Source organism: Heteronotia binoei, chromosome 18 (assembly GCF_032191835.1).
Source record: "Heteronotia binoei isolate CCM8104 ecotype False Entrance Well chromosome 18, APGP_CSIRO_Hbin_v1, whole genome shotgun sequence".
NCBI classification, from domain to species: Eukaryota; Metazoa; Chordata; class Lepidosauria; order Squamata; family Gekkonidae; genus Heteronotia; species Heteronotia binoei.
Window position 1 is genome coordinate 33,268,788 of NC_083240.1, and position 25,297 is coordinate 33,294,084.

The 25,297-nt window shown below is 49.5% G+C and overlaps 1 protein-coding gene across 1 annotated transcript in view; it reads right to left on the reverse strand.

Annotated features, from left to right (window-relative positions):
• MYO1C (myosin IC) overlaps positions 1-25,297 on the reverse strand; it is a 57,946-nt gene that overhangs the window by 6,291 nt on the left and 26,358 nt on the right. Inside the window, exons 7-29 of the mRNA XM_060259050.1 lie at positions 23,827-23,925; positions 23,592-23,705; positions 21,259-21,330; positions 20,014-20,133; positions 19,761-19,846; positions 19,104-19,209; positions 18,110-18,190; positions 16,163-16,254; positions 15,298-15,392; positions 15,117-15,163; positions 14,113-14,193; positions 13,885-13,990; positions 12,785-12,902; positions 12,186-12,299; positions 11,740-11,816; positions 11,543-11,611; positions 8,678-8,762; positions 7,560-7,719; positions 4,399-4,482; positions 3,688-3,781; positions 2,699-2,754; positions 1,387-1,522; positions 658-728 (exon numbers count right to left, since the gene is read on the reverse strand). Coding sequence (XP_060115033.1) covers positions 658-728; positions 1,387-1,522; positions 2,699-2,754; positions 3,688-3,781; positions 4,399-4,482; positions 7,560-7,719; positions 8,678-8,762; positions 11,543-11,611; positions 11,740-11,816; positions 12,186-12,299; positions 12,785-12,902; positions 13,885-13,990; positions 14,113-14,193; positions 15,117-15,163; positions 15,298-15,392; positions 16,163-16,254; positions 18,110-18,190; positions 19,104-19,209; positions 19,761-19,846; positions 20,014-20,133; positions 21,259-21,330; positions 23,592-23,705; positions 23,827-23,925 — 2,163 coding nt within the window. The remainder of the gene's footprint in view (positions 1-657; positions 729-1,386; positions 1,523-2,698; positions 2,755-3,687; positions 3,782-4,398; positions 4,483-7,559; positions 7,720-8,677; positions 8,763-11,542; positions 11,612-11,739; positions 11,817-12,185; positions 12,300-12,784; positions 12,903-13,884; positions 13,991-14,112; positions 14,194-15,116; positions 15,164-15,297; positions 15,393-16,162; positions 16,255-18,109; positions 18,191-19,103; positions 19,210-19,760; positions 19,847-20,013; positions 20,134-21,258; positions 21,331-23,591; positions 23,706-23,826; positions 23,926-25,297) is intronic.

Here is a 25,297-nt window from a genome sequence, read left to right on the forward strand (position 1 = left end):
GCTCTCCAAGTTTATATAAGGGATGGGGATTCTAAGGGCCCTCACTTGACACCCGGGCCTCCCTTTCTCAGGTGCCGGTTCACATAAGCCCTTCTGGCTTTCTTCCAATCGCCCTTTCCTTGAGAAAGACCAAGATCGTCACTACATTTCACCTCTCCTATAGGGCCCTCTGCACTGCACCTGTGACCGCAGCATCTTATGCTGGCTTGAAGGAACTAATGACAGTGGCGTTCGGCTGAGAAATGTTTGAATTAAAATGCTCGATATCCCCAATAGACATTTGGAGTGTTTATCATATACAACCAACAATAACTTCAGGTTTAAAGGCATACACGGGGAATTCCTCCGACCCCTCAGCGCCCAGAAAGAACACGCAGCGCTTCCCCTCCCAGGTGCTCTCTGAGTTCAGAGGGCACTGAGGATGGGAAGCACTGTTCTTTCCGGCCGCTGAGGAGTTCCTCTGATCCCTCAGAGCCCAGTCAGAGGTTCAGGGACGGTGCGAGCGGGCAGGGGGCACCCGACACTCGCCCCTGCTGGGAGCTGGCGCCCTAGGTAATCGCCTAGGTCTCTGACTCCCACGCGCCGGCCCTGACAAGATGCCAAGTCAGAGTTCAACATGCAATGTCCCGGCTGTTTTCCGAGCATGCAAACTGTTACCTTCTGCTTGTTATCTTGCTGGACGACGTGAAGAACAAAGAGGTTGTCGCTCAGGCTGCTGAGCGAGATGCCTGCAAAGCAAAGGAAGGGTCGTGTGACTCAGAGAAGCTCTCCTGCGGGGCAAGGCCAGCTGCCTGTTTCTGCCCCTATGTTGCCAAAGGGTGCGCAAGAACCACCCCGTAAGACAGCACGTACGGCTACATGATTACTGAACCAGAAAAGCATCCCAAGTCGAGGAGGCAGACAAAAGCCAGGGCAGAGGCCAGTGGATACGGACAGACAGCCATCTCACCTGCCCAATGCCACCAGGGACGGTGAGGGACGGACAGTGGCTCAGTGGTAGAGCATCTGCTTGGGAAGCAGAAAGTCCCAGGTTCAATCCCTGGCATCTCCAAAAAAGGGTCCAGCCAAATAGGTGTGAAAAACCTCAGCTTGTGACCCTGGAGAGCCGCTGCCAGTCTGAGAAGACAATACTGACTTTGATGGACCAAGGGTCTGATTCAGTATAAGGCAGCTTCATATGTTCATATGCACCAGCAAATCAGATGGAGGTTATTCTTAACATCTCAGAAGCAAACAAACAAAGACTATCTGGGGTGAGAGGGCAGGGTGCCACAAACAGCCAACCTTGTTTTATGCAAGGATAACAGAGAAAGCAGAAGAGGAGTACAGCCAAGAGGTTACACCCCAGCCTCCCAGCTAGCCAACCCGCCACCCCTCTTTGCTCACCCGTCAGGTTGGCATAGTCGATCCGCTGCTTGATTTTGGACTCTTCGACGAGCACAACTGCATTCTGGGTGAGCAGCAGCTGGCGAGCTCTGGCCTTGTAGCCTTTCCGGTCGTACTTGATCACAGGAACTGCATACTGAAAAAGCACGGTCGGTTTTATTTTTAAAAAGTCTTTTTGGTGCAACGAAACAGCAGCAGCTAACCCTTAACCAACAGCCAGGCTATGAGGGATGGGGATTCTAAGGGCCCTCACTTGTTACCCAGACCTCCCTTTCTCAAGCGCCAGTTCACGCAAGCCCTTCTGGCTTTTTTCGAATTACCCTTTCCTTGATAAAGACCAAGACTGTCACTACATCTGACCTATGCTATAGGGCCCTCTAAGCAGCCCCGTGGCGCAGAGTGGTAAAGCTGCAGTACTGCAGTCGGAGCCCTCTGCTCATGACCTGAGTTCGATCCCAGCGGAAGCTGGTTCAGGTAGCCGGCTCCAGGCTGACTTAGCCTTCCATCCTTCCGAAGTCGGTCAAATGAGGGCCCAGCTTGCTGGGGGGAAAGTGTAGATGACTGGGGAAGGCAATGGCAAACCACCCCGTAAAAAGTCTGCCGTGAAAACGCTGTGATGTGATGCCACCCCAGAGTCAAAAACGACTGGTGCTTGCAAAGGGGACTGCCTTTACCTTTTTATAGGGCCCTCTGCACTGCACCTGTGACCACAGCATCTTATGCTGGCTTGAAGGAAATAATGACAGTGGCGTTCGGCTGAAAAATGTTTGAAAGTGCTCGATATCCCCAGTAGATATTTGGAGTGTTTATCATATACAACCAAGAATAACTTCGGGTTTAAAAGCATACACAGGAAGTAAATGCGCTCATGGAATGATAACGGCACAGCTTTGTTGGAACTGATCCCTGGAAGGATTCAATCCAAAATGGATACGAAAGACCAGTAATCCGTTGGATATAAACAATTAATTTTGTAAGCCAGCCACTATTTAGGATACGGACGATCATCGTGAAAAACCATTTACTGTGCTATTTGTGTGGACATGTGAAGCATTGTTGGATACCGTCAGTAGTAGTATATGAGAAGGAATATATTTATATAACTGGGTGTAGAGATTGATAGTGTAATATATGGATAGAAAATGCAATGGGTTTTTTTTTTGGGTAAAATTGTAGTATTTGTGATGCCTAAACACATTTTATATTTGAGTATCTGTCACTGGGAGATTTGTCAGGTATTTGGCTAGCTGTTTTCCTCCGTGGTCCCAGTTTGTATCTGGAGAAATTACTCCACCAGGGTCCAAAGGCTCACCTTCAGCGGCTCGTTCCCCAGCACCTGGAGGACTTTGGCGTTTAAATCTTCACTCCCTACCAAGAGAAACGAGGAGGAGGAGGTTAGGAGAAGCTCACCAGCAGTCGTAAGAACATAAGAGAAGCCATGTTGGATCAGGCCAATGGCCCATTCAGTCCAACACTCTGTGTCACACAGTGGCCAAAAAGCCCAGGTTCCATCAGGAGGTCCATAAGAACATAAGAGAAGCCATGTTGGATCAGGCCAATGGCCCATTCAGTCCAACACTCTGTGTCACACAGTGGCCAAAAAGCCCAGGTGCCATCAGGAGGTCCATAAGAACATAAGAGAAGCCATGTTGGATCAGGCCAATGGCCCATTCAGTCCAACACTCTGTGTCACACAGTGGCCAAAAAGCCCAGGTGCCATCAGGAGGTCCATAAGAACATAAGAGAAGCCATGTTGGATCAGGCCAGTGGCCCATTCAGTCCAACACTCTGTGTCACACAGTGGCCAAAAAGCACAGGTGCCATCAGGAGGTCCATAAGAACATAAGAGAAGCCATGTTGGATCAGGCCAATGGCCCATTCAGTCCAACACTCTGTGTCACACAGTGCCCAAAAAACCCAGGTGCCATCAGGAGGTCCATCAGTGGGGCCAGGAGACTAGAAGCCCTTCCACTGCTGCCCCCCCCCACCCAAGCACCGAGAATACAGAGCATCACTTGCCCCAGACAGAGAGTTCCGACAATATGCTGTGGCTAATAGCCACTGATGGACCTCTGCTCCATATGTTTATCAAATCAACTCTTGAAGCTGTCTATGCTGGCAGCCTCCACCACCTCCTGTGGCAGTGAATTCCATGTGTTAATCACCCTTTGGGTGAAGAAAGTACCTCCTTTTATCCGTTCTAACCCGACTGCTCAGCAATTTCATTGCGTGCCCACGAGTTCTTGTATTGTGAGAAAGGGAGAAAAGTCCACAAACATGGCCAGCCTTAGCAGCACTTACCAAGGCGTGTGTTCAGGAAGAGCCTGGGGACACTCTGAGGATAATTGTCCTTTTTGTCCTTGAAGATCTCACTGGCCACCACTTTCTGCTCCAGCTGCAGGGGGGGGGGGGGAGCCGCGGGGAGAGAAGCAGGCAGAAGGGCCAGGGTCAGTGCAGCTGAGACATGGTAGCTTCACTGGCTAACCAAAAGGTGACTGGACAGCCATGATTACATGGCCGTGTCCAAAGGGAAAATCATTTAACGTGGAGGTGTGCTAAGAGCTGCCCACTCAACACAACAGCAGTGGGCCACAAAGAAATAACATCCAATGACAACTGTCCATAGAAGAAGATGATGATGATGATATTTGATTTATATCCTACCCTCCACTCTGAGTCTCAGAGCAGCTCACAATCTCCTTCCTCCCCCACAACAGACACCCTGTGAGGTAGGTAAGGCTGGGAGAGCTCTCCCAGAAGCTGCCCTTTCAAGAACAACTTTTGTGAGAGCTATGGCTGACCCAAGGCCATTCCAGCAGCTGCAAGCGGGGAATCAAACCCGTTTTCTCCCAGGTAAGTGTCGCACACTTAACCACTACACCAAACTGGCTTTCAGCTAACTACCCCATGATGAGGTCCCAAACCCGATGATTCGTATAAAAGCCATGTTGCCCAAAGCCCTGACATCAGGTAGGCAGGGTGTTTGTCAGGGGAGCTCCTACGGCTTCTTACCTGCAGCTTCCACTCTGGGCTGATTCTCTTGCAGTAAGTCCAGACCATATTCTGCATGCAGAGTTCTCTCAACAGCTGAGATGCCTGGAGAGGAAAAGCAGAAGTGTGCGACATGAGAGGGAAGCCGGCAGGAGCTGCAGCGGAAAGGGAATGCCCTCTGTCAAAGCAGCCCCCTCTTCCCTCCACAGGCAGCCATAATAGGGAGGGACGGTGGCTCAGTGGTAGAGCATCTGCTTGGGAAGCAGAAGGTCCCAGGTTCAATCCCCGGCATCTCCAAAAAAAGGGTCCAGGCAAATAGGTGTGAAAAACCTCAGCTTGAGACCCTGGAGAGCCGCTGCCAGTCTGAGAAGACAATACTGACTTTGATGGACCGAGGGTCTGATTCAGTATAAGGCAGCTTCATATGTTCAATAAAACAAGAATCAAGCTGGGAGTGGGGTGCAGTGCAGGCGACACAACCCTCCAAGACTTCTTGCTTGAATACTGCTTGTGTCCCCTGCTGAAAACACTCTTAGAATCATAGAGTTGGAAGGGACCTCCAGGGTCATCTAATCCAACCCCCCTGCACAATGCAGGAAACTCACAAACGCCTCCCCCCAAATTCACAAGATCCTCCCTGCTGTCAGATAGCCATCTAGCCTCTGTTTCAAAACCTCCAAGGAAGGAGAGCCCACCACCTCCCGAGGAAGCCTGTTCCACGGAGGAACCGCTCGCTCTAACGGTCAGGAAGTTCTTCCTAATGTTGAGCCGGAAACTCTTCTGATTTAATTTCAACCCACTGGTTCTGGTCCGACCTTCTGGGGCCACAGAAAACAATTCTGCACCATCCTCTACATCCCATCACTTCTGTGAGGAAAGCCGCAGGGGTGGTGTCCCAGCCTTGGGGAAGAGAGACTTGGAACGTCTTCTCATACCCATTACTTCCTGCCCTCCTACACACCCTATTGTCTTCAGCGCCAACCTGAGGGCACGTGATGGCCCAGGCAGGCTCCCTAAAGAGATCGTAGGAGGAGAGTTCACTCCCCCTCCTTCCCGGAAGTGAGGGGGAGCGAAGTTGCCTCTCGCAGGCTCTTCAAAGAACTAGAAACCAAGCCAGCCGCATCGAAGCCGGTAAGGACGGAACATGGCGCTGCGACGGTGACAGAGCCTTGCTGCGCTGCGAAGGAAGGGAGGGCTGCAGCGGTGGCAGAGGAGGGAGGCAGGCAGACAAACCAGGCGTTTGCCATGGGTACCGGGGGGGGGGGAAGCCCAATTCGGCGCCCCCCCGGCTCCTGGCTTCGTAGGCAACTGCCTAGTTTGCCTAGTGTAAGAAAAATAAAAAACTTATAAACAAGTGATGAATACAGCGTCCAAATTGTTTATAAAGATACCTCATACAAATATACAGAAAGTTTCTATAAGGGGACGGATTCCACATTAATTTTCAAAAAATGCAAAGAGTCTATTCAAAAAGGCTTCCCCTGGAACATTCAAACGCAAACAGTTTCCATAAACTGTGGTTGATCCAATCTCCCAAAATAAAGGCTCCAAAAGGTTCTCTATTCCCTTTATGTGTCTGTCGACTTTGTATACCATGTTTCGAACGAAAGCGTCATCCAAGAGCCATCCTGTAACCATATATAACTGACGTCAAACTAAGACATATTCAATCTGCAAAAGGCATAAGCCATAGCTATCGCAAGAGCTGTCCTTGAAAGGGCAGCTGCTGTAAGAGCCCTCTCAGCCCCACCCACCTCGCAGGGTGTCTGTTGTTGTGGGAAGAAGATAAAGGAGATTGTAAGATGCTCTGAGACTCTGATTCAAAGAGAAAAGCAGGGTATAAATCTACGGTCTTCTTCCTTACTTAGTTTGTCATTTACACTTTATTACACTTTTGTTTTATCTTCACTGCATGTGAGACAGGCCTCTGCAATCATCCATAAACCAAGTAAGCAGGTCAGGTTTCCCCACAGAGAACCTTGCCTGTTTATACTAAACCTCAGCTCAACTCTCCCCTCTTTCCCCCTGCCCTTCTGTAATATTCTGTATAAATGAGGTAAATGAATTTCTTCCATCCTGAGAGAGCTCTGTCCCACAAAAGCACATACTGGAATAAATATTGCTAAGTCTTTAAGGTGTCTCTGGACTTCTATTTCATTTTTCTGGTTTCCTCCTCTGATCTCTTTCCAGGTTTTTCCTGCTCCTCTCTTTTGGAATATGAGCTCCAAAGACATGGAAAACATGGATTGGAATAATTCTTTCAATGCTGCCACATTTGCATAAGTTTTGAGCAAGACTAATCCCAAGAAATGGCATTGGCTGGGTCGCCCATGAATCAAGGCTGGAGAAAAGTTGAGTTCTCCAGCAAGGAAGGTTCTCTGCCCGTCAGTTCTCAGAGGCCATGGCGAAGAAGCCAACAAGGTCTCTTTCAAGCCAGGAAACAGCAGCCCTAAGCTGTTTTACTTTCGTCAGTGGGAGGTGGGAAGGGCTGTGGCTCAGTGGAAGAGCATCTGCTTGGCATGCAGATGGTTCCAGGTTCAATCCCCGGCCTCTCCAGTTAAAAGGATCAAGAAGAAGAAGAAATTGGATTTCTATCCTGCCCTCCACTCCGAATCTCAGTCTCAGAGCGGCTCACAATCTCCTTTATCTTCCTCCCCAACAGACACCCTGTAAGGTGGGTGGGGCTGGAGAGGGCTCTCACAGCAGCTGCCCTTTTAAGGACAACCTCTGCCAGAGCTATGGCTGACCCAAGGCCATTCCAGCAGGTGCAAGTGGAGGAGGGGAGAATCAAACCCGGTTCTCCCAGATTAAGAGTCCATGCACTTAAGCACTACACCAAACTGGCTCAAGGTAGTTAGTGATGTGAAAGACCTCTGTTTGAGATCCCAGACAGCTGCTGCCAGCCTGAGCAGACCATACTGACCTCGATGAGCCCACTGTCTGATTCAGTAGAAGGCAACTTCATATGTGTTCACAAGGATTGGCCTTCGCTTGATCCTACCATCCAAAACCCTAACTCCATGCAAGTGCACACATTCCATCCAAACACATTTGACAGCATGTGTTTGAAAAGGATCTTGGGCTGGAGCCAACAGAAGCAGGCGGATTGTAGGTAGATGGAAGAAAAGGATGAAAAGCCCTTCTGTGGCTTCCAAGGCCTGTGGGGTGTCCCCTGGAACTACCTCTTGCAGTGACGGTGGGGGGGTTGGCCAAGACTTGTCCAGAACGTTCTTTGGTAGTTTGCGCTTCAGGGTCATCAGGAAGGAGTAGCGGATGTAATCGAGGAAGTATTCGTTCTCAGGGCAGCGAGGGTGGCTCCGGTAAATGAAGCCCTTGATGAATCTGAAGGGAGTGGAGGGAACAGAAGAACATGAGAGAAGCCATGTTGGATCAGGTCAGTGGCCCATCCAGTCCAACACTCTGGGTCACACAGTGGCCAAAAAAAACCCCAGGTGCCATCAGGAGGTCCACCAGTGGAGCCAGGACACTAGAAGCCCTTCCACTGTCCCCCCCTGCCCCCAACCACCAAGAATACACAGAATCACTGCCCCAGACAGAGAGTTCCAACAATACGCTGTGGCTAATAGCCACTGATGGACCTCTGCTCCAGATATATATCCAATCCCCTCTTGAAGCTGGTTATGCCTGTAGCCACGACCACCTTCTGTGGCAGTGAATCCCACGTGTTCATCACCCTTTGGGTGAAAAAGTCCTTCCTTTTATCCGTTCTAACCTGACTGCTCAGCAATTTCATTGAGTGCCCACGAGTTCTTGTATTGTGAGAAAAGGAGTTCTTTCTCTATCTTCTCTATCCCGTGCATAATCTTGTAAACCTCTGTCATGTCACCCCGCAGTCGACGTTTCTCCAAGCTAAAGAGCCCCAAGCGTTTTAACCTTTCTTCATAGGGAAAGTGTCCCAACCTTTAATCATTCTAGTTGCCCTTTTCTGCACTTTTCCCAATGCCAGGGATATTTCTGGTTGGCTCCTTTTCGGCACTTTTTCCAATGCTATATCTTTTTTGAGGTGCCGCGACCAGAACTGTACACAGGGGAGTGTCAGGGGGAAAGATGCAGGAGGAGGCTTGGTTAGGAGGGAACTGCAGGGCTCCTGACCTGACCAGCACCTCCCGTCTCCCCACAATCTTGCAAAGAAGTAAGAGCATTAAAGGCGGCACAGAGAAATCTGCACGATCAAGGGGCCCAACACCAGACCAACGTTTGGGGGTGGTAGGGGATTCTTGCTGTGGTTCACCCCCAAGAGCAAGGACAATGGATTTTACTTTTTTTTTTTTTTACCCACCGTCGAATGATCCCGACAGCCCATTTCCTTCTGGCAGCCTTGCGGCGTCCCAAGGTCCCACGCCACCAGGACTGAATAGCGGTGGCTGGAAATAATGAAGAAGATGAAGATACTGGATTTATATCCCACCCTATACTCTGAATCTCAGCGCAGTCACAATCTCCTTTACCTTCCTACTCCCACAACATACAACCTGTGAGGTAGGTGGGGCTGAGAGAGCTCTGACAGAAGCTGCCCTTTCAAGGACAACTCCTACTAGAGCTATGGGTGACCCAAGGCCATTCCAGCAGCTGCAAGTGGAGGAGTGGAAAATCAAACCTGGTTCTCCCAGATAAGAGTCCGCACACTTAACCACTACACCAAACTGGCTGTATTCAGAACGCCTCCCCCAACAGTCCTCTGAAAACACTGAGATTCTCCCGGCAGCCAGTCATGCTTTCCTGTCTTTGCCTTTGCTTGCTGCAGAGCCCATATCAGCACTTAAAACTGCTGGGCAAATTTCATACCATGGCCCCTCCGTGAACACAGAGCAGGGATATTTCTGATTGGCTCCACCCATTCCGGAATGCACTCCCAGAAATCCCCACACTCCTGGCAGCTTTGACTTTGGAAACTCTTTGGAAGCTGCAAGTGGAGGAGTGGAAAATCAAACCTGGTTCTCCCAGATAAGAGTCCGCACACTTAACCACTACACCAAACTGGCTGTATTCAGAACGCCTCCCCCAACAGTCCTCTGAAAACACTGAGATTCTCCCGGCAGCCAGTCATGCTTTCCTGTCTTTGCCTTTGCTTGCTGCAGAGCCCATATCAGCACTTAAAACTGCTGGGCAAATTTCATACCATGGCCCCTCCGTGAACACAGAGCAGGGATATTTCTGATTGGCTCCACCCATTCCGGAATGCACTCCCAGAAATCCCCACACTCCTGGCAGCTTTGACTTTGGAAACTCTACGTGTCTGGTGCTTTATTTAACAGTTTTCATTTTGGTACCAGTTAAATCAGAGAGTGACTTGTCCCTTTCTAAGCCTGCGAGCACCTTTGGAACTCTGACACAGGGCAGTCACCACAAAGACAAAATGGCTGCCGGAGAGGGGTGCCAGTCTCCAGATGGTGGCTGGAGATCTCCCAGAATTACAGCTGGTCTCCAGATGACAGAGACCAGCTCCCCTAGATGAAATGTGCTGCTTGAAGGGCACTTGGTGTAATTAGTAGACTGATCAAAGCCACCAGGTAATACACCGTCTTACAGTTTGCAAAAATATATTACAAGGATTGTGTACAACACATAATAAACAATACAATAATGATAGAGGCCAGTGGTGCTAAGGCCTTTTAAAGTAACAGAAACTCCAAGGGGGCCAAAAAAACCCATCCCCAAATGAATAGATATGTCCAAACTTGGAAATGGCCCAACTGAAATTCACAAGGTGAGTGCTCCTAAGGAACATAGATTCAACGCAGTCGCTTTCTTAAAAAGATGTCTCTCTAGATTTTGATGATGTTTCAATTCCTTCAGTTTTAATGGCTCAATTATTTAGGAACCCTGTTCTAGATTCTCTAATCACAGCATTAAGCTTCTCATTTTCAGTGTGAACATTGGGCTCAATGTTCACAGTGAAAATGAGAAGGATTTGAAACTGAAGAAGGAATTGAAACGTCATCAAAATCTAGAGTGACGTCTTTTTAAGAAAGCGGCTGTGTTGAAGCTACGTTCCTTAGGAGCACCCACCTTGTGAATTTCAGTTGGACTATTTCCAAGTTTGGACTTATATCTATTCATTTGGGGATGGGGTTTTTTGGCCCCTTGGGGTTTCTGTTACTTCAAAAGGCCTTAGCACCGCTGGCCTCTATCAATATTGTATTGTTTATTATGTGTTGTACACAATCCTTGTAATATATTGTTGCAGACTGTAAGATGGTGTATTACTTGGTGGCTTTGATCAGCCCCTGGAGGAAATGGTTGCCTTGGAAGGTGGACTCATTATACCCCGTTGTGGTCCCTCCCCTCTCTAAACCCCGTCCTTCTCAGGCTCCACCCCCAAAATCTCCAGGTACTTCTCAACCCCACAGCTGGCAACCCTACTGCCGGGAAAGGCGGGGCCAGCCACAAAACAGCTGCTGCAGGAGGCAGAGGGGACCACAAAATGACCGGGAGTCAGCTATGCATACATCTAACAGCAACTCTTCAACATTTCAGGAAGAAGCTGTGGTTCACAGGGCAGAGCCGTGACAAGGGCGAGGCAAGCAAGGCACTTGCCTTGGGCACACAAAGCTGAGCGTGCAGAAAAAGCATATTGTGATGAAAATAAACATGGTGTCATTATATTCTTGCCTTGAGTACAAAATGAGCTAGTTATGTATAATCAGGGGTGGAATTCTAGCAGGAGCTCCTTTGCATATCAGGCCACACACCCCTGATGTAGCCAATCCTCCAAGAGCTTACAAGGTTCTCTTTTTTTGTAAGCTCTTGAAGGATTGGCTACATCAGGGGTGTGTGGCCTAATATGCAAAGGAGCCCCTGCTAGAATTCCACCCTGTGTATAATTATTTGTAACATGATGACTTTTAATTTGCATAGCCTATGAAATGCACTTCTGAGCAAAAGCCCCACCTAACCCCACTCATAAAAGCATGGTCCAAAGTCACCATGGCACCCAAAGCCACCATGTTGGGACCCGTAATGCAGATGGCTGTATACTGCTTCCCTCACTGACAGGGATGAATCAATTCACAAACGAGGAGAGGGGGAACTAGAATCACAGAGTTGGAAGGCACCTCCAGGGTCATCTAGTCCAACCCCCTGCACAATGCAGGAGACTCACAAATACCTCCCCCTAAGCTACCTGGAGTCCCCGCCTTCTTACCTGAATTCTTCATCTTCTGGAATTTCTTCCACTGGTGGTAGCCTCTCCAGTTTGCCTGGATCTTTGTGGCTAAAGAAGCAAAAAAAAAAAAACAATGTGGGTTTTCAAAGACAGCAAAAGCAGAGCGTGACCCGGAGCAGGTGCTTAACAGGCCCATACAAATCTAAACACAATTTGGCAGAAACCTCTTTGCTCACCCAGGCTCTGCTTCCGGATTTCCAGGGCATCTTCTGTGGCAAAGAGTGTCTTAGGGAAACGGATAAAGATTTTTGTCCTGGAAAGAAAAGGCATCAAAGGAGAAGCGACTGGATTTATACCCTGCCAACTGCTACTTGAAGGAGTCTCAGAGCGGCTTACGATCTCCCTTCCCCCTCTCCACAACAGACATCCCGTGAGGTGGGTGGGGCCGAGAGAGCTCTCCCAGAACTGCTCTTCAGCAGACCAGCTCTGACGGAACTTGTGGCTGACCCAAGGTCCCATCAGCAGGTGCACGCGGAGGAGCGGGGGAATCAAAACCCGGTTCACCCAGATTAGAGTCCATGCACTTAACCACTACGCCAAACTGGCTCTCAGTTAAGACGCCAAAGAATCTGTCCTGCTCCCACGAGAGAGAGACAGCCAGGCTCTCTCTAGAAACACCAACCTGCCCATCTTAAACTCCTCCGGCTTGTAACCCAGATGTTTCAACAGCACGGACACTCCATCGTGGGGCCTCCCGTCCCAGGTGGGCCACGTTTCGGGACACAGCGATTTGTACCTGGCAAGCAGAGAAAAGCCACAAAATGAAAAGGAAAAACCAGATCTGGTTTCAGGTTTGTGGGGGGCCCTAGGCAGAGAGTGCTCAGGGTCCTCCTCCTCTCTTCAGCCTACCAGCCCCCACCATTGTCTTCCCTTCCACCCTCTGACCCACATGCCTGAGCATCCTTCCCCCATCCCCTCATGAGCCCTTTCACCTCCTGCAGTCACAGATGCCTGCACCACTCCCGTCCCCCTTCCCTGACAGTACTGAGCAACGCATACAGCTGGGAGCTTGGATGGCAGAGCGCTTGCAAGCCGATAGTTGTGAAAAAGGCATATGGGCAGCAGGGGAGGGGTGTGGTCGCTGGCAGCGGGCCCAGCCAGAAGTCCTGGGCCCTGACAGCTGCCCCTCTTCAGGGTATGCTGACCCCAGCCCTGGGAACAACTACCTGCAAGCCTGGTAACTTATGCTGCTGAGACAGCCACTGCCCGCCTGTCTCCTACCTCTGGAGGAAGACTTCGTATTTCCGCCGATAAGCAAAGCCAGCCCTTCGCACCCTCAAGTTCTCCATCAAGCCCAAATATTTGACCTGATGCCGGATCAAAACTTCATCAAAACGGCCTAGAAGCGATCGGAAGAAAGGGAGAATGACCACGGGAACAAGTCTCCCTGGACCACCAAGGAGCACAGAAAGGGGTGGGCATTCTGGGTGAGGAGGGACTCAAGGGGCCAATACAGTGACCAGCTCCAGAGCAGAGGAAGTCCAGCCAGCAATCAGCCTTCCCTTGAAACCCTGCGACTGGCTGAGCTGCCAGAGGTCCATCAGGGGCTATTAGTCACAGCGTATTGTTGGAACTCTCTGTCTGGGGCAAGTGATGCTCTGTATTCTTGGTGCTTGGGGGTGGGGAACAGTGGGAGGGCTTCTGATGTCCTGGCCCCACTGATGGACCTTCTGATGGCACCTGTGGGTTTTTGGCCACTGTGTGACCCAGAGTGTTGGACTGGATGGACCATTGGCCTTATCCAACACAGCTTCTCTTATGTTCTTATGAACCTTTGGTTCTGCCACAATTTCAGGAAGCGCTTTATAGTTATAAAATTATAAGGGAGACATGATTGCTCTCTTGAAGTATTTGAAGGGCTGTCACGTAAGAGGAGGGCAGGGAGCTGTTCCTGTTGGCAGCTGAGGATGGGATTCCCAATAATGGGTTTGTATTAAGGGCAGGAAAGTACTGGCTGGTTGTTAGGGGAACTTATTTGCAGTGAAATTTGTTCAACAGTGGGATCAGCAACCTAGGGAGGTGGTAAGCTCCCCCTTCTCTGAGAGTCTTTAAGCTGCGGCTGGACAAACGTTCGTCAGGGATGCTCTAGGCTGATCCTGCACTGAGCAGGGGGCTGGACTAGAGGGCCTGTGATCAACTCTGTGATTCTCTGATTCTAAGTGAACCAGCATTCAGAATTTGGCAAGAGCAGAGTGAGCTAAATGGGGCAGCTCAGCCCTCTTTCGTGACCCAGGCGCAGCCAGACTCTGAATGCCCCTGGACATTTCCTGGAATCTGGGATAAAATCAAAGCCTCAAAGAAGGTCTCCGACTCAGACATACCGGCCTGTTTGGCATCATTGGGCTTAATGCAGCGAATGTAAGACGGCTCCTTAGACATCAGGATTTCCATCAGCTTTGCAAGGCTGTTCTTAAACTGAGTCACCGCCTGCAAGAAAGGAGGAGTGAGGGGGAAGGGCCAGTCTGCTTGAGGGGACATGAGTCAGGCAGGTGGACTAGCCTGCAAGACCAGACTCAGCTACCCAAGGCACACCCATCTGGGGAACTTACCGTCTCTGGCCTCTTCTTGTCCGTCAGCTCTGACCTCTCAAAGCACTGGTTGATGATGGGATTCTCTGAGTTGCACATGGCCTGGGAGGGGAGTAAGAGAACCCACAGGTAATCACACCTGATCTGCTTGGGCAGCACAGTCCTTGGGGAACACAGGGCTTTTTTTGTAGCAGGAACTCCTTTGCATATTGGGCCACACACTCCTTCTACTTCAAACAATTTTATTAGTAACATATGGTAATAAATTTCAATTTCTTACATCATTAATAATTACTTTTTTATCTATCCCATATATTACTTTCTACCCACACCTCCCCCCGTTACTTGACCCCTGCTGGTGTTATATACTTAAAATCTTAATATTAAAGGTACCCTTAATAAGAACCAAAATTAATATCCTCCTCCCTCTTATACTTAGTCATTATCAAAAATTGTCCAATGTCCTTTTATTTTCCACTCTTTTTCTACGCATCTTCTGAACTTTTTCCACCCCATCTTAAATACTTCTAAATCATAGTCTCTTAAGGTTCAGGGCATTTTTGTAGCAGGAACTCCTTTGCATATTGGGCCACACGCTCCTGATGTAGCCAGTCCTCCTGGAGCTTACAAAATCCTCCTGTAAGAATGGGCCTGTAAGCTCTTGGAGGATTGGCTACATCAGGAACACAAAATAATAATTCACATAATAGGGAACAATAATCAAACACTTAATGGGGAACACATAATAATCATTCACAAGTTTCTGCCCACCTGCGTTCGGATGGATAAATCCAGGGCCTTTTTTGTAGCAGGAACTCCTTTGCATATTAGGCCACACACCCCATATGTAGCCAATCCTTCTGGAGCTTACAGTAGGCCCTCGAATAAGAGCCCTGTAAGCTCCTGGAGGATTGGCTGCATCAGGAGCGAGTGGCCTAATATGCAAAGGAGCTCCTGCTACAAAAAAAGCCCTGAATAAATCCAACCCCTTAATATTGTTCTGCTGTCTCTTAATTAGCACTCACCTCCTTCAGGTTCCTGAAAAGAAGGTCGTTGTTCTTATCCAGAAAACCTTGGAAGGAAAACAGGCAATCAAGAACTTGAGCGAAGAAAAAAGAAAGCTTGCAGGGGAGCTGGTTTCAAGACATAGGTGCAAGGGGACATAACTGGCCAGGACAGAAGCACTCATCCACAGAAGACATTTACCTGAGACGCTGTAGGTAACCTCCCCAGCATAATGCAGGAGGCGGAATTCTTCCCGGCCCAAAGACTTCCGGGTCTTTGCATCCGCCAGCTTGTGCCTGTGGAGAAAGCAAACTCAGGCTTGGTGATGGGGTGGGAGGGAGAACTGGACTGGTCTTCACAAGGAAGGCCAAAAAAAGAAGCAGGAGTCTGGAACCAGACAGACTGAGTCAGTGAAGAAGCATTTGAGAGAGATACTGGTCAAAGGAATTGGGGGGCCAATGGAAACCACTGGGTTGGGGCACAAAAGACAGGATGCCGAGAAGGGCAGCCCAGCAGGTCCCAGCCATGTTCCGAGAAGCATCTGCACACTGTGGCAGATGCTTAAAAAAAGATAACAGTAGTCCCCTACACAAGCACCAGCCATTTCCAACTCTGGTGTGACGTCGCATCATGATGTTTTCACAGCAGACTTTTTACGGCAGACTTTTTATGGGGTGGTTTGCCATTGCCTTCCCCAGTCAAGCTGGGTACTCGTTTTACCGACTCGGAAGGATGGAAGGCTGAGTCAACCTGGAGCCGGCTACCTGAACCCAGCTTCTGCCTGGATTGAACTCAGGCTGTGAGCAGAGCGCTCAGACTGCAGAACTGCAGCTTCACCACTTTGCGCCACGGGGCTGCTTGTGGCAGATGCTGGGCTTCACAAAAATCAACTTTGCACTCCCCCGATGTGGTTGCAATGGAGACATTTTGTGTCAGTTGTGCTGAGCCTTCAGGGTAGGCGGGTCGCTTTAAAATGCCGGGTGGGAAATAATGCCACCAAGCCCCTGAGCCCCATCAGCTGGACTAGGCTGGCCTCCAAGGACCCCCCCCCCTCCAGGAAACTCACGTCAGGAAGTGAGGGTGGTTCTTGATCGTCTCCTCCAGCTTCTCCAAGAAGGTCATGTCCGTGGCTTCTCCTGGCCTCAGACACTCCTCGTCCTGCAGAGAGGAAATGAGGACATGGAAGTCCAGCAGTGCACTGGGAAGCCGTCTTCGGCATTCGCACCCCCCAAACAATGTCAATTCACTGACTGTAGCCTCGGCCAATGGACAGAACCCTTATTGCCTCCTCTCTAAGCAGACAGTTTCAGGGGGGCGGCTGTGTTGTTCTGCAGAAGAAGAGCAAGATTCGAGCCCAGCGGAACCTTGAGCACCAACAAGGTTTATAGGCAGGGGGTTTTTTTGTAGCAGGAACTCCTTTGCATAGTGGGCCACACACACCCTGCATATTAGGCCACACCCCCCCGATGCAGCCAATCCTCCAAGAGTTTACAAAAAAAGAGCCTTGTAAGCTCTTGGCGGATTGGCTACATCAGGGGTGTGTGGCCTCATATGCAAATAAGTTCCTGCTACAAAAAAAAAGCGTTTATAGGGTTGAAGCTTTCAAGAGTCAGCTCTTGTATCTGATGAAGGGAGCTTTGACTCTCATACCCTGGGAGATCTTATTGGTCTTCAAGGTGCTACAGGGCTCAGATTCTGCTCTGGAAGGTAGGGTTGCCGATCCCCAGGTGGAGGCAGGGGATCACCTGGTTCAGAGGCCCTTCCCCGGCTTCAGGGTCATCAAAAAGCAGGGGGGTGGAATGTCTGCTGGCCACTCCATTATTCCCTATGGAGACTGATTTTCATAGGGTATAATGGAGAATTGATCTGTGGATATCTGGGGCTCAGGGGAGGGGGGGCTGTTTTTGAGGTAGAGGGACCAAACTTTCAGCATAGCATACGGTGCCTCTCCTCAAAAAAACCCTCCATGTTTCAAAAAAGATTGGACCAGGGCGTCCAAGTCTATGAACCCCCAAAGAAGATGCTCCTATTCTTCATTATTTCGAATGAAGGAAAGGCATTTAAAAGGTATGTGGTCCCTTTAAATGTGATAGCCAGCACTCCCTTTGGAGTTCAGTTGTGCTTCTCACAACCTTGCTCTTGGCTCCACCGCCAAAGTTCCCAGATATTTCTTGAATTGGACCTGGCAACCCTACTGGAAGGAGATGTTTCTGAAAATGGAGGGGGCAGCTGTGCAGCAGCAGCTGAAAGCCCCCAGGACTGAAGTGTACGAAGAGGCTCCTTGTTCTGTGGAATGAGAAAAACATACTGGTAAGGGCCATTGTGAGGATGCCTGGTATGGAAAAGTTGGGAGCTGACCTACAAACCAGAGAAAAAGGGAGAAGGGAAAGGTCTGGAGTCAGCGACCGCTTGGCAGCCTTTGTTGGGCAAAGGCCTGGCCGCTATGCTGCTGCAGCACGACAGATTTCCCTGGTAGAAGACGACTGCAGATTTATACCCCGCCCTTCTCTCTGAATCGGAAACTCAGAGTGGCTTACAATCACCTATATCTTCTCCCCCAACAACAGACACCCTGTGAGGTGGGCGGAGCTGAGAGGACTCTCACAGCAGCTGCCTTTTCAAGGACAACTCCTGCAATAAGCTAAGGCTGACCCAAGGCCATTCCAGCAGCTGTAAGTGGAGGAGTGCAGAATCAAACCCAGTTCTCCCAGATAAGAGTCGGCGCACTTAACCACTACACCAAACTGGCTCACCAAACCAAGCCACCAACCATTTACACTGCTGCCCCTGCCCCCCCCCCCCCAAAACAGGGACGGGAACCTTGTTGGTACCACTGCAAAACACAGGAACAAATTTTGTGTCTGGCATATCCACATGTGTCTGCCATCTGGCCTAAGTTTCATTTCCAAAGCTAGGGCAACGAGTTCCTGGATCTCGCGTGAAGGTGAGAGGAGCCCCCCACGTCCTCCAATTCTTCCCTTTCCTACTCTTCCAAATGTTCTTGATGACTTACCAGGATCGAAATGATGCCTTTGAATTTCTCTTCCACCAAGTCACAGATGATCTTGTTGTTAAAATACTGGACCGGCTCCCACTGACGTTCACAAAGGGAAGCAAACAAAAACAGGGGTTGAGAGAGGCCTCAGATACAACCCAGGACACAAATAAATGAAGAGTTCCAAAGCAGAGGGGAGCAAGCCAAGAGGCTGCCCTGGGCAGAGGCAGGCCAGGGGAGAAACCTCCAAATCTGGGCCCTTCGTCAGCCTCAGCCTCAACAGAGCCGCAATAGAGCTGCTAGCAGCAAATTAGAGCATACGTGGATCCATGTTGTAAAAAGTAGAGCTGTGCCTCCATGAAACGTTGGGAGAAAGAGGCTGAGGAAGAACTGTTGAAACCGTGAGGAGTCCTTTTAAAAGCAGTTCCTTATTCTCTCTGTACCATCACGAGTGGAACACTAAGAATTTAAAGACTTCACCCACGTCTTCATTAAGTCCTTCTTTGTGACTGTTGAGAGACTTTGTGGGGAAAATTTCAAGGATGTTCAGTGTTCCTTAGTTTTGTTTTTGTCTTACTTCACTAAAAACGCATATTTATACGCTTTGCGTGAAAGTTTTATTGCTTCCGGTAGTTATCTTATATTGCTCGGCCTCAACAGAGGCTGACTTTTGCAGCAGCGTTCCTTTCAAAAGGCGGAATCTGACCCCCAAATACAACGCAAATAGAATACACCAATTAAAATTCCAATCACGATGGCGTGAAGACAAAATTTATAACTGAAATCTGCACAACCAATTCCCAGCAGGTCTCCATCAGACTGTTACACAGCCGGCAGGAGAAGAACACTTCCAGCCCTTCCTCAAACCAGAGACAGAAAACAACACTGGACATCCCCCATGACCGTGGGGCGGGAGATACAGCCGGTGCGCCACCAATGCCAAGTCAACCTCTGCTGCCTGCAGAGCAGGTAATGCAAGCAAGCCCCTGGCTGTTGAGAGGCCGGCTCTTACCGCGATGCCCTCTGCCTCATACTCCTCTTGCTCGGACTTCAACGTGAGCTCGATGAAGAGCTGCTGCAGTTTCTCGTTGCAATAGTTGATACAGAACTGCTCGAAGCTGCAAAAAAAAAGCAAGACAATCATGCCGCCAAGGTAAGGGCAGCCTTTACAGAGAGATAGAGAGACAGAGAGGTTTAGCTCTGTTCAGAACACTCCCCAGCCCAAGGGGCGCAGGAGGTCTTTCGGTTGCAGCATTAAGGAAGTCCAGGGCTTTTTTTGTAGGAAAAAACCCAGCAGGGACTCATTTACATGTTTGGCCACACCTCTGACGCCGAGCCAGCCAGGACTGCGTTCCTGCTCCTAAACAACCCTGTTAGTACTATTTCCAGCTGGATCACGATCAAGAGATAACAGTAAACTTTAAATTGCAATGGGTCATCTCTCCATGTGCGGCTCCTTGGCCGTGCTCTCCAGTGTTTATCGTGATGCCATTAATGCAGGCACAGGAAGGAGGACTCCTGGCAGTCCCTAATCCCCCTGAAAGGTTTGCAACCTCCTCTGGGGCCGGACACTCTTCTGCAAAGGTTCTAAGGCCAATGCATGACTCTCCTCCCTCTCAGCTGTCAGGGGAGAGGGCAGAGCAGCAGCCGAGGGTGCTGGGAAACCCACCTGTTGTGCTGGAACACTTCAAATCCATAGATGTCCAGCAACCCAAGGACGGTGGAGCTTCTTCTCCAGCCCGGATTCTCCATTTCCTGTCAAAAGAGACAGAGATAGCCACGGAGGCAGGAACCACCCTCCACTCATCTGAAGGCCTCCCTTATATAATGTTCCAGCATCTTTGGTTTGCTCCAGGACTCGCCACCTGGGAGCACGCCACCAAGCAGTCATATGGTCCCACCGCCTATTACAGGGAGCTCACCTTGTACGCAAGTGACGTGTTGATCTTATTCACGAGCCAGGAGAAGGTGCGACCGTACACTGCCTTGGCGAGAGCATCTCGGGCATACACTGCCTGCTCCAGATTGAGGGGGCTGATCAGCTGCAGAGAAGGGGATAAAAAGCCAATCGCTGCAAGCGCGCCTTCCCTGCAAGGATACCTTCCCAACAGCCACAGCTGTGCCTGCCTCAGGGATCGGCGATAAAACAAGGGACACAGGTGTGCAGAATAGCCCAAGAATTTCCCTCGGCCCTTGTCCAGCACCAGAAACAAACAGGAAGCTGCCTTAGACTTAATCAGACCACTGGACCATCAAGGTTTGGGGAGGGACGGTGGCTCAGTGGTAGAGCATCTGCTTGGGAAGCAGAAGGTCCCAGGTTCAATCCCTGGCATCTCCAAAAAAAGGGTCCAGGCAAATAGGTGTGAAAAGCCTCAGCTTGAGACCCTGGAGAGCCGCTGCCAGTCTGAAAAGACAATACTGACTTTGATGGACCAAGGATCTGATTCAGTATAAGGCAGCTTCATATGTTCATATGTTAATTCTGTGTACTAAAACAGGCAAAGTCTCTCCAAGGTCTCCAGCAGAGGTCTTTCACAACACCTACTGACTAGTCGATAGCAAGAGGGGAATAGAAAAACATAGGCAGCAGGAGTCCATCAGTGGCTATACACTGCAAAGTATAGATGGAACATTCTGTCTGAGGCAGTGATGCTCTAGATGCTTGGCGCCTGGTGGGGCAACAGTGGGAGCACTTCTGGAGTTCTGGCCCTGCTGGTCCACCTGGGTTTTATTCACTGTGTGATATGGAATGCTGGACCGGATGGACAATCGGCCTGATCCAACATGGCTTCTCTTATGGTCACTTTTAAAATGGAGATGCCAGGGATTGAACCAGGGACCTTCTGCATGCCAAGCAGATGTTCTACCACTGAGCCACAGCCTCTGCCCTAAAAGGAATAGTTGAACACATGAGGCTGCTTGATACTGAATCAGACCATCAGTCCATCAAGATCAATGTTATCGACTCAGACTGGCAGCAGCTCTCCAGGGTCTCAGGCAGAGGTCCTTTATGTTCTTTCAACTAACTGCAAATGTGGGGACTGTACGTGGGACTTTCCGCACGCCCAGGTGTTCTGCTGCTGAGCCACAGCCTTTCCCAGAAAGCATGCTGGGCAGACGTAGCTTCCACACAGCTGCAACCTTTCCGTCTTCCGTCTTTCTCTCACCTCTTCCCCCTTTGCAATGATCTTCTTGTGAGTCAGAGCTTCCCGGAGCAGAGAGCCTTCAACACCCAAGAGCTACAAGCAGAAAAAAAAAAGAAACCCGGTTACCATCAGCTGCGCTAGAAAACAGTCTCCAGCAGTACTTTCAAGATTGGAAGCCGTGCTAGTTTGTCTCTAGCAGTAAAAAAAGAGCAAGAGACCAGAAGCACCTGAAAGATTAACATTTGTGGCACAGTAGTACAAGCTTTCGTGGGTCACCGATCACTTCTTTGGATACTTCAGGCAGAATTATAAGAGCCCCATGGTGCAGAGTGGTAAAGCCGCAGTATTGCAGTCCTATACTCTGCTCACGACCTGAGTTCAATCCCAGCGGAAGCTGGGTTCAGGTAGCCAGTTCGAGGTTGACTCAGCCTTCCGAGGTCGGTAAAATGAGTACCCAGCTTGCTGGGGGGAAAGTGTAAATGACTGGGGAAGGCAATGGCAAACCACCCCGTAAAAAGTCTGCCGTGAAAACGTTGTGAAAGCAACATCACCCCAGAGTCGGAAACGACTGGTGCTTGCACAGAGGGCTACCTTTACCTTTTCCTTTTTCAGGCAGAATTGAGCAAGAGTCCCGGGAGCACCTTAACAACTAACACAATCTGTGACAGGGGATGAGCTTTCGTGAGTCACTGCTCACTTCCTCACATGCTTCTTCGGGTAGAAAAGAGCAAAAATCCAGTAGCCCCACAGAGACTAACAGGATCTGCGGCAGGGCAGGAGCTTTCGTGAGTCTCTGCTCACTTCCAAGATGGGCAGCCGTGTCAGTCTGTCTGTAGCAGCGGAAAAGAGCAAGCGTCCAGCAGCAGCTTGAAAGACTTAACAGAACTTGTGGCCGGGGGTGGGGGGGTAGGGCTTTTGTGAGTCCCTGCTCACTTCTTCAGATACTGAAGCAGCACCATGAAATGTACTTTAATTGCTATTTTATCTTTTAAAATTATAATCATAAGCTGTTTTTGAACTGACTGTCAGCCGCCCCGAGTCCGCTAGCAGAGAGGGCGGGATAGAAAACTAAAGTAATAAATAAAATAAACTACCTTATCTGGAGGAGTGAGCAGTACTGTGTTAAGACTTAAACAAAATGTATTTCAGCACAAGTTTTTAAAGTGGGTCAGAGCTCTCCTCATCAAATGCTCTGAGGTGTACACCCAGCAGGCCGATCCGTCAATAAACCTGACAGAAAGGCAGGTGGTGGGGGAGATGTTCCTATCAAAAGTGGCCTCTCTGTATAGCATCTCCCCCCACTCCACCCTTCTATTGTGCATATAAATGGATCGACCTCATGGAGGTATACTTCAGTGCTTGTAATGAAATGAGGCCTGACTCAAGAACGTGTACGATAGAATACGTTTTGTTGGTCTCTAAGGTGCCCCTAGACGCCTGTTTTCTTTTGCTATTAGAAACTAACATGGCTATCCTTCCTCTCCCCACAACAAGCACCTTGTGGGGGTAGGTGGGGCTGAGAGAGCTCTCTGACTGGTCCAAGGTCACCCAGCTAGCTTCATGTAGGGGAGTGGGGAATCAAACCGGGTTCTCCAGATTAGAGTCTGCTGCTCTTAACCACTACACCACACTGGCTCTCAAGAGATGCCCAAGAGCTTGGCACCAGGAGGTGTGGCCTAAGATGCAAATGAGTCCACGCTGGGCCTTTCCCACAAAAAGGTCCTGTGTGGAACAATGGTGATGTCAGGGGGTGTGGCCTAATATGCCTTTTCAGCCCTGGCCCCTGCCTGGTGGAATCAGCTCCCTGCGGAGATCCGGGCCCTACCTGAATTACTGCCATTTCGTAGGGCCTGCAAGACGGAGCTGTTCCTCCGGGCCTATGGTTGAGGCAGCGGGTGTCCTATTATTCCATCATTTGGCCTCCCTTGTGGTGACATCATGCTTATTACAGTGCAACTGGTTACTGATATGCTGTGCCCTGTTTGCCGGTGGTGCATTTTATTTATTGTTTTTTACTGTTAATTTTAAATTGTTTTAACTTTGATATGTAGGTTTTTAAAGCTAGTTTTATATGTTTTGATCCGCCTTGAGCCCATTTACGGGAAAAGGCGGAGTATAGGCCTACTAAATAAATAAACGAGTTCCAGCTGGGCTATTTCTACCAAAAAAAGCCCTGGTGTCACCCCACGAGACAGATGTTCACTGGGTGGCCTTGGAGTCGCATCAGCCAGAGAAAACAGTGGCCATTTCCCTTGCTGGGGATGCTAGGAGAACCAGCCCAGAGGCTCCAAGGAGGACTCATCAGGGTTGCCTGGCCATCCCAACAGCTCACCCTGCCAGCTCCCCACACTCACCCTGGCCAGGTATTTGATCTGGTTTTCCGTGATCACTTGAGCGTTGCTCTGTTCATCGGCCGAAAACTGCACGTTTCCCAAGTGCAACACGCTTGCGACAATGCTGAGCAAATTCTGTGGGAGAAGAGCATCGAGATGGAGGCTAAGAACCAACTCCCACCCCCCTCCCCACAGGAGGAGGGTAGGAAGAAGCAAGTCTCTCCCTCCCCACAAAGGAACAGCCCCTGCCTCTTACCTCCACTTCGTTGTCGTTGAAGTTAATGACTGACAGGGCCTTCCGCACCACCTTCCAGTCATTCTTATCATTGATGGAGCTGACTTTCGCACACTGGCCCTGGAAGTGAAAATGAAAAAGGCACCGGGGGTGAGGCGGGGGGACCCATAGATGAGAAGCAATATTCCAGCAGCAGTTCTGCCAAGACACTCGCTTTCCTAAAGGAAGACAATCGTCTTCTCAGCCTTCAGGAAGACTGATGCACTCAGAATAGCGGCAGCACGAAGATTGCTAAGTCTTGCGTGCATGAGTTGCTATGCCATAACTGATACCCAACACAATACACACCTCCAGCCAAGACAGCAACACCCCACACTAAGAACCTGTAGGCACAGAGGGCATTTTACGCCCTAGAGTTGCCCAGCACACCACAAGAGTGCCTCTAAAAGGTAGAGCAAGAAAAGGCAAAGTTAAACTGACAACCAACCCCAAAACCAAAAAAAGGAAAAAAAAATAGAAATGAAGAATAGATCTATTTAGAAACCAGTAAGATTCCAAGCAAACAGCTATCCTAAATACAGGTGATTTGCATCTGTCCAAAGTAACTGTGACAAATGACTTATACTTATTGTTAATTGCAGAACAAGAGACCAGACACAGTTTGCTTTCACCGCCTTCATCAGTACTCAGTGTTCAAACTTCAAGCTGCTCCTATGCCAGTGGCAAATGTGTAGAAGCCATGAGTCTTGTGGCACCTTTAAGACCAACAGTTTTATTCTGGGTACAAGACCAACAGTTTTATTTGGGGTATATGCATATTGGAAGATGAAGATGATACTGGATTTATATCCTGCCCTCCACTCCGAAGAGTCTCAGAGCGGCTCACAATCTCCTTTACCTTCCTCCCCCACAACAGACACCCTGTGAGGTGGGTGGGGCTGAGAGAGCTCTCACAGCAGCTGCCCTTTCAAGGATAACCCCTGTGATAGCTATAGCTGACCCAAGGCCATTCCAGCAGCTGCAAGTGGAGGAGTGGGGAATCAAACCCGGTTCTCCCAGATAAGACTCCGCACGCTTAACCGCTACACCAAACTGGCTCTCCTTATATCCCAAATAAAAGCTTCATTGGCCTTAAAGGTGCCGCTGGACTCATACTTTGTTCTGCTGCTTCAGACCGACGTGGCTACCCACCTGAGTGCATAAGCCATGTAAAGGGATCTCATACATACAGCAAAAATACAGTAAGTGCTATAACAGTCAGAAATAATAAACTGTGAATGTCCAAATGCACCAAGTCCAATTTGCGTTCCCCCCCCAAAGATCTGCTTTCAATAACCTAAATATACAAATAAAAAAGAAACCTAATTAGCCAATAAAAATAGTAAAAAAGTTTACTGCCTTTCTATGGTCAACCAATTTAACGGATAACCCAATAAGGACGCTCACAGTTGCAAGTCAGCAAAAAAGGATAAGACCTCTTGGCAAAGTTAAA